This window comes from Leiobunum rupestre, chromosome 7 (genome assembly GCF_980474605.1).
Source record: "Leiobunum rupestre chromosome 7, qqLeiRupe1.1.hap1, whole genome shotgun sequence".
NCBI classification, from domain to species: Eukaryota; Metazoa; Arthropoda; class Arachnida; order Opiliones; family Sclerosomatidae; genus Leiobunum; species Leiobunum rupestre.
In genome coordinates, this window is record NC_143390.1 from 32,718,734 (window position 1) to 32,734,294 (window position 15,561).

General features: G+C 38.5%; 1 protein-coding gene across 3 annotated transcripts in view; it reads left to right on the top strand.

Annotated features, from left to right (window-relative positions):
- Positions 1 to 15,561, top strand: part of LOC149936086 (cell adhesion molecule Dscam1-like) — a 176,078-nt gene that overhangs the window by 106,981 nt on the left and 53,536 nt on the right. For all 3 annotated transcript variants that reach the window (XM_090154039.1, XM_090154037.1, XM_090154038.1), the window contains exons 12-19: positions 4,131 to 4,310; positions 4,847 to 4,997; positions 5,253 to 5,404; positions 7,187 to 7,318; positions 7,378 to 7,545; positions 7,608 to 7,678; positions 8,696 to 8,933; positions 11,950 to 12,042. In XM_090154039.1, coding sequence (XP_090010165.1) covers positions 4,131 to 4,310; positions 4,847 to 4,997; positions 5,253 to 5,404; positions 7,187 to 7,318; positions 7,378 to 7,545; positions 7,608 to 7,678; positions 8,696 to 8,933; positions 11,950 to 12,042 — 1,185 coding nt within the window. The remainder of the gene's footprint in view (positions 1 to 4,130; positions 4,311 to 4,846; positions 4,998 to 5,252; positions 5,405 to 7,186; positions 7,319 to 7,377; positions 7,546 to 7,607; positions 7,679 to 8,695; positions 8,934 to 11,949; positions 12,043 to 15,561) is intronic.

Consider the following 15,561-nt stretch of genomic DNA (forward strand, 5'->3'; position numbering starts at 1 on the left):
GCGCGTAACGTTTGGTTAAAAGAATAAATGCATTCTAGGAAATTAAATTCTTAGAGATAAGAATGAAAAAGAATGGTTGAGGAGAGAAATCACCCTCGTGTATAGACTGTAGACACAAGCGTATGGAGTAGAAATAACGGCTGGGATAACAATTACTTGTTTGTGCAGTTTGTTTTTTTAAGAGAACACAAAATGGGACGTTATTAAATTTTTTCTTGGGTATAGTTTGGTGGGGCCAGCCTCTCGAGAGGGAAAATATTTGTTCTTATAAGCAACTTCGTCTTACTCTTTCCCGATTCATCGGACTTTATCCGTTTTCATCGAAATATTTGTGGTGAAATATCGAAGATAACTCGTTGCCCTGTTATTTTAATTTGGAATAAGGACCATTTTGTTTACTTTCGAGCCAGGGTGGTTCAGTGCTATAATTGGTTTAGTTTTAGAAAGACTGTATTCAGATTAACAGATAATATGCGAAATATTCCCGTTTGAAAAACCATGCCCCTCCGACCTTCGTCGCATATAAAGGGGAAGACTCTCTGTAACGTGAAATATTAAGCTTAACCTGGGTAAAGCTTTACGGGCTAGGTCCGGGTACTCCCTAAACCTCTAAGGTCGGGTTAGCGAGGGTCATATAATCGAAATCGGGCCTAGAGGTTTTGAAATGAAAATTAACTTGTCTTGGGGTTTTGAAATCAAAATTAAGTTGTCTAGGGATTTTGAAATAAAAATTAAGTTGTCTAGGGGTTTTGAAAATAAAATTAAGTTGTCTAGGGGTTTTGAAATGAAAATTAAGTTGTCTGGGGGTTTTGAAATCCAAATTAAGTTGTCTAGGGGTTTTGAAATAAAAATTTAGATGTATAGGGGTTTTATTCATTTTAAGGTGTACTCACTTTACGTCTGGGGGCTTATATGCGAAGTAACCAAATCTGATGAATTATTTCTCACGAAACTAAATTATTTATATTAAATTTTAAACATTGTTATTTTAAGCATAAAATTAAGAAGCTAACTTGACATTAATCCTAACCAATACTAAGCAGCTAACTTAAGATGATTCCTTACCAATACTGTGAAGCTTACTTAAAATTGTTCCTAACCAATACTGCGAAGCTAATTTTAATTGATTCCTTATTAATACTGTGAAGCTAATTAAAATTGATTCGTTACCAATACTATGAAGATAATTATTTAAATAAGTATAAATAATTTTCCATTCTGACGAGTGCAGGCAACATGAGTTGAATTTTAACAAATAAAAAAGTTACCTCGAGGCAGTGAGTTTTCGCGTTAGAAAATCGACGGACGATTAAAGTTCAAATGGTATTTCTAAATTTGATGGGCCCACTGTACCGTGGAGATCGGCGGTGGCACGTTGGTGTTGGTGGTTAACTGGTTTCCCAGTCCGTGGCTAGTCACGAAGAAGAGGATAACCCGTGATCCCCTGCCGGTGAGTAGCTCCACAATGTGATAGGAAGCGGCTACACGAACATCCGTACTTACGCGGGGAGTTCATTCCCTCGGTCCTGGTCACTCTCTTCTCTGGTCTTCGTAGGCCTCTGTTCTTCTCACCTTGCCTCTTGACGGCACAAGGTCACGATGGACGTAACTCGCGGAAAACATTGCAAAACTCATGGTTCCGTCGAAAAACGGAGAAAAAACATTTAAAACCGATTAAACCTGAAAACACCCTATATTGTTTTATTCCATGCTTTCTCGGTAATTCGGTATAATAGAATATAGGCGTACAATTTTGTCAAACATCTCACTGTTCTGACACTTGAGTGTCAAAGAAAGAGGGGCAATTAAGCAAAAAGACGCCTGTCTAATCCAACTCAGGAAGCGAGTATCAATACGGAAACTGCAGAACTCGCAATGTAGGGATGGTTCACGGGGCCTTCGTCTCAGCGGGAAATTCCTGGAATCCTACTGCCAAAAGGATACATCCAAATCCCCAAAATATTCGACAAGCGATTATTTATTTTAAAGAAAAGGGAACGTTAAATTGATTAAATTGAAAAACAAAAATTTGGTTTAGAAAATTGGTTGCGTGTTAAATTTGGACAATTATCAATTTCAAAATTTTGGAAAACTATTAAATATGGAATTAATCGCGTTACAATTCCGGTACGATTGCATACACCCTCTCCGTGACGGAGAATACCTTCCCGAAATCATGAAAACAGAAGCTATAGACTTGCGGCTACACATTCTCTGTTAACCTGAATACATTCTTGGTTTTAGATAGAGGCTTGTAAATATACGTACCAGACATTGATAATTTAAAGCTATGGATCATTCCATTTGAAATCATAATAAAAAATTGATTTTGATGTATTTTGAAGGGAATATTCACAAGGCTTAGATACGTGGTTATTTATTTTATATTGAAATATGTTATTTTGCTTTATGTCAGTAAGACCCCCATTTTAGCCGGTAAACCAAAACCTATTTTATATTATATAGTGGTATTTTGGAATGCGAAAATGCTACAACATAATTTAATGATTTTAGCTCTATTCATGCCCTTTATACAGACCAATATGGAGGATAAATGACCCCACCCAAACGTATAATTTTCCACTTGAATCGAATAAACTAATTGAGGTAGATTATACAATTATTTCGCAAAAACCATCATTTTAAGCAGCCCTAATTACATAAACAGGGCTATAAGTCGCAAGAAGACTTGGCCCTTATACCCCAATAATCATATTTTATACGTAAAATAAAACATTTTGAATTTGAATTTAAAGTGCGACTTATTTAAAAATTTAAACCATTATTATTTTTAAGTAAAAAGTTAAATAACTAAAATATATTTTGTTTTGATCTAAAATTTGGTTTAACACTGTTTCTAAGCCCTGAAAATCAATTTACCATGGTAACATGGAAGGGACCCAAGGTACACAAAACTTAAGAAAATTATCTGATTAGGATATTTTATATGCCTTTGATTTTCACTTATAGAATATTAAAAAAAATACTGGAATACATTAGTATTCATTCCGCAAATCACGAACGCCTTGTTAATCAGTCTTCCTGACAGATTTTTTAAGAAATCTATCGATTTTCCGTTCACTGTTTGTAGCGAGGCAACGCCTATGAAACCCAGTTGACTCAACATGTTTTATTTTATGGATTTTTGTGTTCCATCGATATTAGATCGTAAAATTTTTTTTAATAGGTTTTGCGTGTAAAAATGCTTAAATTCTTTATTGCGTATATCTCATTGTTTAATATATTTCATTTTAATTTATTTCAACGAATAGGTCCTTATCGTTTATTTCAATTAACATTCTAGTAGATTTCGATCCGTCTGTATCAAGCATATAGTACCCTTCTCCGCTTCTCATTTCGATTCTGTTTAATGACGCAATTAAACGCGGTTATAAGAGCAAGAAAAGCGAAAGGGTAGTAGACTCCAATTGGAAGCATTAATTATGCTCATTAAGAAAAACAATTAGTAATTGCTCTTTCCACGCGCTCTTCTCTCATTAGAGTGTGTTAGTCACAGACGAAGGGTTAAGCATTCGCTAAATGTATCACTAGGCTAATGCTTCGGCAGCGAGCGGAAAAAAGCCAAAATGACGGGCAAACTAATAGGAAAAAGACTGGCCTCTTCTCCTTTTTACATTTTTACGCCCTCGTGAATATTTAAGTAGAATGGAAAACGGCTTCCACAGGCACTCTATTAAATAATAATACATCTCCCGTCTATGTACCTTAGGCGCGCTTTTAAAACTAACTTATGTTTTTTCATTTTAGCGAAGGGTTCGTAAGGCGACGCTTATTATATTTGAAATATACGGAAAACCTTGGTCAAAAATGTTCCGAGCGAAACTATTTCCCAAATTTCAAATGGTATATTATTTCGAATTTCCGCGTAAAATAAAATAAAAACTTAATTGCGCGATTTTAGAGAATCTGGAAATACGACGCTTTCGTTTCGCTTAAGCGACTTTAAGAAAGTAAAATTTCAAATCGCGTACCGAAATTTCTATATGTAAAACTATACCGATGTAATGGAGATGTATCGGTTGGTTGGAAAATGCTATAGGAAAATTCTTCGACATCGCGGATATCTAATGTTAAGAGACTAATTTTCTCGCTTCCGAAATATTTTGCAGCGTTGGGTGCGGCGTCGGCGAATTTCCAAACTGTCATCAGCAATCCCCACGTTCAGATATTGGAAAATGGATCGCTTATCATCAGAGAAGTCACTTCGGCTGACGCCGGAGACTACATGTGCCAAGCGACCAACGGGGTCAGCCCGGGTCTCAGCGCCGTTGTTAAACTCAGCGTCCACGGTAATCGCTTTTAAATTTACTCTTTATTAGCTTATTTCTCCTCGTAGACTCCGGCTTTAAGCTGTTGGGGATAGCTTTCCGCGTAGATTAAAGCCAGCTGTAGACGCTTCGCGGGTCGCGTCATCCAAACGCGACTATCGCCGCCTTCAGCGACGTTTCCTAGCCGTTGAAGAACTACTACTAAAGTTTTAGGAGGGTATGGATTGGTTGCGTAGTATATATTAACGTAAAATCCCGTCTCCCTTTTCTAAAATTAACTAGATTATAGGTCTCTCTCTCTTGTGTCGGGCGCAACGGGCGAGATGGAAGTCGCTGTTTTAATTTCAAACTGGTATCAAATTCTAATTTAAGATTCCGCCGCTTCGGTAACCAACGTCCCTATCCTATTATAATCGTTTAATTAGCATTCCCCGATATATACTTTCTAAGGAAGGGACATTTTTGGTTATTAGATGGCCGCGGGAAACGACGGCTACTTATATTCGACACTGTAGTCTTTAATAAGCAGTGTACATAGTTCGTATTTTTGATTACAGTTCCGGCTCATTTCGCGACCAAGTTTCAATCGATGACGGCCAAGAAAGGAGAAACTCTCCGACTAGCTTGCGAAGCGTTCGGAGAGCAGCCTTTGGTTTTACGATGGACCAAGGACAAGCAAAGTCTCGAAAACAATCTCCCCGATTCGAGGTAATAAGAATGATTCCTCCGGCTAGCTCTCTTCGCCGAGACATTGACTCGGCCTCGAGTGCGGTGTCGGACCCGAAGATAAATTAATGATATAATCGATAGATATTGGCTCCGTTGATTCCTTTTTAATAAGCTGTCTCGTCAAACTCTACCCCTTCCTCTCCCTCTCTCTCTCTCTCTCTCTCTCTCTCTCTCTCTCTCTCTCTCTCTCTCTCTCTCTCTCTCTCTCTCTCTCTCTCTCTCTCTCTCTCTTAGCAGATATAGCGAAGAGCAGAAGGTGAATGAAAACGGAACCACGTCTACTATGACCATTAGTACGGCGGAAAGAAGCGACTCTGCCCTCTTTTCCTGTCTGACTTCCAACGCTTACGGCGCCGACGAGCAGAACATACAGGTTATAATCTTAGGTATTAAACGCAACATACACTATATATATTTGTATATATGTATCTATTCTCTTTCAATGACCATTTGGTGTTGTGTGCTATTGATTATCTTATATAATACTTACGCTAACGGAATTAGGCGTTTATTCGTGGTAGGTATGAAAGTGGCGAGCTAATTGCGCCTCGGGTATTCCCCTCGTACGTGACGCCTATGGTCCAGCCTAGCTGCCTTACACCTCTTAATTGTTATAGAGCACGACCGCTACTTCTCCATACGTGATTCTAATCATAAGAAGTCGGTTTTTTCTATTTAGAACGCTTAGTACTATATAGCCGTTTCTCGAATAGACCTCGGTTACTGACGAATAGACCTAACCGGGCCTATTTAAATTAGCGCCAACTATGAGTCATGTCTGTAAATAGAGGGTTTCACTATCATCGTTTATTACACCTCACTCGGGATGTTTTCAAATTTGCTTGTCACGAAAGTATCTCGACTGTTTCGACGACTCTATTACTTTGTGTTGACTCTTTCCCGGGAGCAAATTTGCCACTCCCTCGGTATACTCTAGCAGAAGGGCCGTTTATTAAGCTTTCACCTGAAAAGTTCTCGGGTAAACGTACATGCCATCGTAAGATTCTTGTTTGCGCATTCTTCGTGGCTTTAATTTGTTTACTGATCGCGTAAAAGAAGCAAGCCGGCTTTTGATAGGTAAACACGTCAGATCGTGCCTTCAGTAAATGAGTCTCTACTGAACCCTCTTAATACGTACGTGCCCGCTCGACTCTTCTCTCCTTCTCGATTAGTTTACCAATGCATCCCCGAACCATCCACTAGGATTAGTCTCGAGTAAGCTCCACGTCGGAGCACGACGCTCTCTTATACTTAGGAATTGATTTTCTCGAAGAACGAGAAGTGACATACTGTTGCAACGCCATCTCTCGTTTGTGATACCGCTTAATCATTATACGTACATAACGGTACATCTAGTCCTTCCTTAGTACTTTACAGCGGAAATACCGCGTTTATGTAACGTAAATTATTACTCCGCAGTTTATTTGCAAGCTTAAATGTTGATGTTTCCGAGTCGATCAATATTTTGGTATGAGGATGGAGATGGGTCGATCGACGCTATTCACTGTCAAAAGCAATTGTTCGATATCGCACCATGAAGACGCTTTCGATTTGTCGGTTATTAATTTTGAACCATTTTAATAAACTGTCTTGGAGAAACCCCCTTGAAAAGGTGCTTTAAAGATAAACCCTAAATACGCAATTTGCTAACGGAATGGTAGGGGGCTCTGGTTAACGATTGGATTTCAAATCTCTTAAGCCGCGTGAATCATTTGGGATAATTAATTGTGATTGTTACAAAATTCCTATATAAAAGACGTTGATTTAAATGAAGGTTTTTAATATTTATATTTTAATGAGTTTTTCTATTTGACCCTTGGTTTAATTTTTCAAAAGTTAAGTCTTCGTCATCGTACTCGGCCACTGAGCGATCTTCAATTGGATTTTTTTGCGTGTTATTCCTACACTGTTTGTTAACATCTGACAGAATTATTAAATTACATTTTTTACTCTTACATGTAGTGGTATTTCATGTGGAAAATGCTTTTTTGAAATCGGCTAATTTAAGCGAAGAAACAAGTTTCTGGACCGAACCCTAATTTTACAATTTCTTATAACGCGTTGGTAGAAAATTTCTTGTTTTATACAATGTAATTTATGATCCTATAAAAGCTTGTTGGCCAATAGTGTCGTTTTCTTTGTTTAACATTTGTTTCTTTAAATTATAGAGAGACCCGACACACCAAAGGATTTGCAAGTAAAGGTTTTAACCAGCAGAGGCGCCATGGTCGCGTGGGTTCAACCGTTCAGTGGGAATACCCCTCTTACTGGTTACATTTTGCAGTACAAAACGAGTACAGGTAATTACGTTATTTGTATTTTATAAATTAGCAGAAATCTAATAACCTTTCGATTTTAGAAAGTTGGAAAGACGAAGTGAAATCTTTGACTGTACCACCGACAGATGTTAGCGTGGAGGTCAAGAGTTTATTGCCAGTTACCACTTTTAATTTTCGCGTTTTTGCTGAAAACACGCTTGGAAAAAGTAAATCTAGTGATGTAGTAACCTCTACCACATTTGAAGAAGGTAATGCGTTTTGTTACTTATCATCTTATAAGATTCATCATTTTAAATAATTTAATTTCTAGCCCCGTCTGCTCCGCCATCAGACATATCAATTGAAGCGTTATCTTCGCAGATATTAAAAGTTACTTGGAAGGTGAGAACACATACATGTATCAGTGGAAACTGAAAATAATCAAGGGGTTGGAAACTAGAAAAAGTTAATTACATATTTTAAAAAAATGTCCAATATTCGTTTACCCTCAAATAGAATTGTAATTTTTAAATACCGAATTACCTGTTCGCCTAATGCAAGTGCCCAACAACTTTAAATTAACTTTAGCAGTTTGTAAATTGTTTTCGGTAAATTTGATTACGCCTGATTTGTAAATCAGATGGCAGCAGCGACATTTGAGGGAAATACATTTTCAGTGAACTAAACTGCCCGATCAATAGACTGTCCGAAATTCGATATAGACAGCCAGTGGTAAAGTCTTACAGAATAAACTTTAAAATCGCATAAATGCGGGAAATAACATTTGAACTATATTAAATTGTTAAGATGTTTAGTGGTCAGACATGATACGTTGTTTTTTTTTAAAGAAATTTCACCCTATTTTATATCGATTCAGCGTGAACGGCCGCTAGATGGCAGTTATCACCTCAAGATAGTCTGCGTCCCACAATTTCAATCGATCAAAGACTAGAGGGACTCATTGCTTTAACAGAAAATCACGTATATACAGTTAATTTCCAACAAACTTGGCAGAGCTACAGCCGAAAACGAGAGTATTCCAATAAAGGGTTTAAGGTTTCTAGTGTTCACCAGTCTCGCTTCGTATATTAAGCCACGCCTACCGTCTCGATAAAACCTAAGCAGCGTGTCCCACTATGAATCGATACAATGTTGTAGCGTGGTTTTAAATTCCCTTCCTCTACCTGATAAAAAAGTGGTTTTACGAAATCATTGGCCACTGAACCCCGTTTCTTTCGTAGCCCCGCCCAACAACTGAGTAGATCATTTAGTTTAAAGGGAAACAACCATGGCAGAATCTGCACAACTGCCCTGTGCACTGGATCGTTTCACAGTTTCCCACTTTTCCCATTTTGAGCACACCACTTTTGGTACCCTTTGAGAAGTATTCGTTATTTTGACATTATTATTTTTTTGAAGGCACCAGTTGAAGACTACCCCAGAGGTCAAGTGACTGGTTATTACTTGGCTCACAAGGAACAAGGCTCGAAAGATACCTTCCAGTTTAAGAATCTCAAATCGTCGAACCAACCCCTTCAGGAACACAGACTGAAGAATTTACGTAAATTCACCAATTACCTCATCACCGTGCAGGCGTTCAACTCGGCTGGTCCAGGACCCATTTCCGACGAGAAGGTGGCTCAGACTTTGCAATATGGTAAATAGCTTTCAATTTCAGTTTATTACTGATTTATAGGTTGGAGCTAAAAGTGGAGTTATACCTAAGTTTTTTCACACGAGCCAATATCATTGCCTAACTTTGTTCCCAAGCTCCATGAAAATTTGTAGAGATTTCAATCGTTAAACGGCTAGGAAAATTATTCTTTATTCTTAAAAACTACTTATTATACTACTCACTTAAGTATAAGCATTTAGTTTGTATACTCAAAAGAATTTGTAGCAAAATTGCCAGATTTAAATATTTTAAGGTAAGCCTCGTTCGAAGAAATCGGCCGTTATTCAAAACTTGGCCAAACAAAGCGTCTGTGGAAATATTTTCTCCATTTAAACGAAACAACTTGGTTTGCGCCTCGTGTTGACCAAAAATTATTGGCAGAAATGTTGACTATTGTCATTAGGCCTTTAGGGAGCGTGAATATGTTGAGATGATCCATATGCACCATCAAAAACCGAGTGCGTTTCAATTGGAGATACCAGGTCGATCTGAATGACGTTTAAGAGCTAGGAGCAACAAACACAAGGAGAACGCAGCTAGCCTTTAAACACGCTAACGAAGGGTTGTGTACGAATTTCATTAGACGAGCGTCACGAGCCTTTACGCTGAACTTTTTACGGGCGGGGGGGGAGACAATTTCTGAATTTTCCCCCTCCGACGGCAGCAGGCACTAAAGCATCTAGCCAATGAAAAATGTACGCAAGAAAATCTTTTTGACGGGGTGCGTCCTCCTTGTGTGGGGTGTTGTGTTTGTTGCTCCTAGTTTATGAGGAGGAGTAATAATCAAATAATCAGCTAGGCTAATACCCAAGGCACCACCTTAGGCCTAAGTCATCAAACGAATTTTGAAGCCTAAAATTTAGGTGGCCGGTTAAAATGCGTAGGAGGGTGGTGGCAAGCTCTGCATGCCACGCGAGCCAACAGCTCCCTGCACTAACTATTACCGTTAACCTCAAGTTTTTATGGAAGGGGAAACTGAAGAGCTCGGGGGAAAAGCCCTTAAACCAGTGGGGAAAGAACTTGCAAACTCAAGGCAGAAGGAGTTAATCCGAGTTTTCACCCAGTGCCACAAGCTGGGATCGAACCCGGCTCCTCTTGCTGCGAGGCGAAAGTGCTAACCACTCCGCCACCCCTACCTGGCAGACTGTGAAGTGAATTGGGAGAAACGCTAAAATTGTCTCAACATACTCATTATCTCAAAGTAGAAGTAAATACATTCTTGCGATATTCGCTTTAAAAATAATGAACTATTACAATTCCATTTTCACAACAAAGGGAAACTTAAGCTGACGTCATCGGTCGCTAAGGTATGGCGTCCCAATAACATCGCCGTCTAATGTTTGCCTAACTTTGCATACATTAAATTCGCTTATTAGTGAGGGGGACGGCAATAGAGTTTGAAACGGGGGTTTCTTGATTCACTCTGATTGGTTGCATAATTGTGGGGTTAATGAATAATTCCGATATGCGGTTCTACTTCTCGGAAGTAACTTTCTACACCTTCATATTTAATTATTTTTGAGTAGCTTACCACAATGTCACAGCCATTAGGTATTTAAGTGGATCATTCATTTAATGGCGTTAAATCGTTTACGTGTGCATTCTGTATACAAACTATGGTCTATTTCACATTTTATAATTTCAAATTCTTGAAATGTTACGCGCAGTGTGATCTAACGCTGCAATTTAATAACTTCGCTAATTAAATATTATAAAGGGTTCTTTACGCAGTTTAGTTTCGAGGATTTCGTCCTTTAGTTCCACGTTGTAGTGGGATCTAGGCTTTGAGGATTTCAGTGTATTATTCCGTGAAATGAGGTTGCCTTTGATCTTTCGCTAACAGCCTCTATGGCGTCAGTATAATATAGTTGGACGTCTCTGGCGAATTCCTTCACTTCGTCTTTAAGACACGGTACAGGCATTAATATACAGTTGGTTACTATAGATGAAGCTTATTTGTAAAATGGTTCGTAAGCCTCCTGGGATTTTAATGATTTCGAGACTGGAAAGGATAAACTCCTTTAAGATTAACGCGTATTGCTAAAATTTAGCCGGTCCTGGTGCGGTTTCTAGACAGCGTCTTAGATGGCCTTTAACTAAGAATTATCACTAAACGTATGATTTACCAATAATCATTTCTAATTAGCTAATTTCGTAGATTAACTCGCCCGTTAATTATGTGCTTAATATTAACTGTGTATCGTTGGTTATTGAAAATGAGTTACCTCATGAGGTGTAATTAGCCAATAAACCAAGTTTACGATGATTAGATTCAACATCTATTTACGCTACTTTTGAATATGAAATCTAAAACTATCGATATTGATATGAAATAGAAAAATCCATTTGATCTTAAAATAAAGGAAAACTAGACGAATTCAATTTATTAATTGAAAAAGTTCATCGGTTCCTCGAACTTTTTTATCGAAATCATTAGGAAAAGTTTTTCTCAGCTCTTCCAGTTTTTTTCTTTTAAGAACGCCACAGCGATATTTTTCAGATCTTTCGCGGAATGGGAAGAATATATTCGTTTTAATCATGTCAGTGCCTTTTCCTTTCACCGTTCTCCGAACGAGTACGTTTCGCTTAATTTGACACCCCAAAAGAATTGGGGGATTTAAAAAAAAAGGTTCAATTTAGGAAGAAAAAAATTGTTATTAAAATATTCCGGTTCTCCTCTGACGAGAAGGAAGATCTTTCTGGAGAATCTCGAGAGATTTTAAGAAATGTCTCTAATTAGAGATCTTTAGGCCGTTAGACGGGTTAGGAGGGGTACTCTTATTAAAAAGTGACTAATGTATATATCTCTTACAATTAGGCGCGTCTTTTAATTCGTTTTTGGCCCTCCTCCATTCTTCCATTTTAAGGGAATAATTTTGGAAACTCTCCAGGGTCTCGCATTACGGGTTAAACCCTGAAGATTCTAGGATGTGTCTTTGTTCGTATAGTTTAAAATTAATCATTAGTCTTAATGTGAATTTCCCTCTTCTTTCCGCAGATCCTCCGGCCCCTCCCACAGTCCATTTATCTTCTGTCGGAGCTGTCTCTTCGTTCGTTCAGTGGAAGCCAGGAGATGAAACCCCCGTTACTGGTGAGTTCTTTTTTAAAGGAATGGGACATCTTTACGCGCCGACATTCCAATGTTATTTACGAAAATCGTTTGTATTAAATTGTTCCAGCTCGGTCCGTTTGCAATGCAATCACGCGCAATATTTTTAATTTTTCAATTTTAAAAGATTCAATTTGGAGCTATTTATTACGTAAAGCGCCGTAAAAACTATTTTCAAACGGAAAATGCTAAATTATGGGTTTCACCATATGCAAAAGATGGCGCTAGGGTTTCCGCGATGGGGGAGCTAAAGAGGTAATCTTAGACATATTATTAAGTAGTTAACAGTTTCTTCTCGCATAATTTAATTCCGATAATGAAACCTTAAAATTATGTTGTCAAATATTTGGAATGCGTTCGTTATTATATATAATTGTAAACATTTTTTATTGTACAAAAATTAATATACACATCAGGAATGGCCACTATAGTTTTGATTGTTTCTAAGTACTGCTTCCTAATGCAGGCTTATTTACGGTTCATCCGATTTTCATTACCGAAAATTCGAGCCGCCTTAAGTAATTTTTTTAATTTCTGTGTATTTTGTTATAACTAGGTAAATTTCTGCTCCTATATATTAAAATTTCTATGTTCAACACCAACTAAGCAATACTGTCGTGTAATTTCTAGTGATATATGTATTATCCCATAATTTGTCTTAATAAATTGGATCCAGAGCCTAATGTTTTTAGACCCATAATAAAAGTATAGAAAGACGAAACGCTGTAAATCTCACGAAACATATTCCGTTTCTTCCGTAGAATTCCTGGCTCCGGAATTACGCTATCACCGGTTGGCTACAACTTCCGATTTCTTTTTTTCTCAACGCTAAGTTTGGCGCAGGCCTATATAAAGTTATTTTTATTATCTTTTCCTCCTCTCTCGAGCTAAGTCCGTAGGCAGGCAATGTTTTGGGCCTTCTTAATGGGCTAACGTTAATCAGCCGTCCCACGAGGCTAAGCTATCGTCGTCCGTGCTTCGCGTGATAGCGGCTTCCGAATCCGCTAACAGGGCTAGCCTCTCGTCGACACTTCTTAACTTATTCCGGTTTCGGAACGTTCCACCCTTCCGCGGTGGTCGGTTTAGAAGTTGTGATGTTCGCGAAGATACTTAAGCCTAGGCCAAGAAAGCCTTCCCCGCGAGAATACTCAACCAGGCTCGTTTTGCTTCAAATTGCCATGAATCACATTAAGATGCGAGGAACGTTATTAAGATCCACGCAAAAAAATTACTTTGACTTTGGCGAAAGAATCCCTTATAAGGAGAGACGTAGAAGGGAACGAGTGTGATAGGATGAAAAAAAAAGCTCAAAATTTATCGCCCTTATAGGAATAAATTTTCCCCCACCTCGTTCTTTTTTATACTATACGAACGGTAAGGGGTGAACAGGATATTAGACTTTTGCTCCGTTTAATTATGGTTCGTCTTTATCCCGACCATTTGTTTTCATACCGCGACGAGATTGGGTTATTTACGAGCGCATTTTTTATTTTCCACCAAAAATTAGATATTTTTTGGAAGGGAGGAGGGCGGTAGGTTTCCTAGTCGTGAACCGTGGTTTTTATTGCCACGCTTACATCGTTGGGAAAAGAGACTTGGAGCTCCCAAAACGTTTTAATTAAAACGTTTTATCGAATAAATTAGGCTTAAAAATATTTGATGGTTCAATAGGTTAAAAATTTCGTATTACGGATGGCCTTTTTTATTGAGGTACTTTTTTCGATAAAACTTTTAAAACGGTTTTTTAAAATCTGTGTTCTTAGAGTTATGGAGTATCCGCCTTTAAGCTTCTTAAAAGAATGAGACGAGTGATCTTTGTTCATATTTCGTTCGTTGATTGGCTGTCAACTGGAATGTTATTGACGTCAAAAAGCAATATAGCGGCTGCAAGCGGGAGCCTAGGCTGGTTGAACATGGGCGAAATATCGAATGATTACTTTTCCTTTGTCAAAAGAAGGGAAGGCATTTCAAAGATGCGCCTCTCGTAATAGAAGGCTATTGATTTGCGATTTCCCGAACATTCCGTCCGTGGAAGCTAGGGATCGGAGAACAGCTAGATATGTCCTTTTTTATGGATTCAATGTTCATATTGATACGCGCTAAACCTCGCTCGGCTCTGTTTTACAAATAAGAATACACGCAAATGATATAGAAAGAAGGCTGAATAGCAAAGGCTATTTTCTATTTTATTATATAACCCTCATTTTTGGGGCTTTTACTCGGTCGATATCTAATTTATTTCTTAAGTTATATTAGACGCTGTTACTTTCTCTACGGGCTCGGGATATAGAAGTTTCAAATCCAGAAAAATAATTGAGTGAGCCATAAAAAAAAGTATTTATTGGAGAGACTCGAGTTTAGCTAGCTTTTATAACTCGAAATTACGAACGAGAATACACCTCGGTATATAAAGCTTATTGGACTGTTTGGTTTATTACGAGTACTATTATACCACAACGGCGCGAAATCACGAATCAGCATCCTTCGGTTAATGAAGCCCAATTACAATTGGCAGCTGCTTAGAAAATCCCGCAGGGTATTTCCAATTAGCCTTCATCTCTAGAAAGCTCATCTGTGGGGTTCTCCATACAGCTAATCACCCGCTTAAAGTACCCGCTAAGGTGTACGATTTTTGCTCTAAACAAGTAAGTACATAATTTGCATGGTTTTCGAGGCATTCTTAAAAAGGTGATGAGGAATCGCAATTTCTAGTACCCCGCATTAGCTATTTCTAACCACGAACTAGAGCCTTAATTTCCCTCCAAACCGTATTAGCCGAAAGCTGTTGCATTCTAGTGATATTAGTTATTTTTACACTTTATTGGGAAATTTTATTTCTACGCTTATTGACCAGACAACCTTTACGCAAACAGGTCGGAAGTTTACGCTCTATATCCGTCGGAGCGCTGTTGCTGGTGCCAGTAGTGACGGCGGATAGGGACCGTTCCGGAACGGGTCGTTAGGCGAGGCCCGCGCTTAGGCCCCTTTTCTAAAGGATCTGAATCAGAGAGAATTGACGCGGAAGAAGGAAAACCCATTTCGTGTTGACCTAATGGAAATTCAAATGAGTTTTAAACTCAATACATTCAGGCCGCCTGCTGGAGCCCCACGCGCGGGCAGCGGGTAAAGAGGGAAAAGAGGTAAGGGTCGGAGAATGGGTAAGGGATCGGCTCCTAATGCGAGCAAATAGTAATTTAGAAGGCCTACGTGGACGAGGAGTCCCTCGCTCTTATTGTTGAAGCGCGTAATCCTGGCTAGGATTACATTCCTGTGTTTGTGGTCGTTTCTTCGCTGCATCGGCAATCTATGCTCGAGCAATAATGAGGAAAACCAGTTTAACGAGCTTCAGTGGCTCGCTAAGCCTATTTTGTCTAGGTTTTCGCGTCCGATATATCGGATCTTGGTGCTCCTGTTAAACCCAACTCTTGGATACGTTTTTATCATTCAAAATTAAATTGAAACATTATCTTAACGTTGACTGGTTTGGTGCTTTCTTCAATC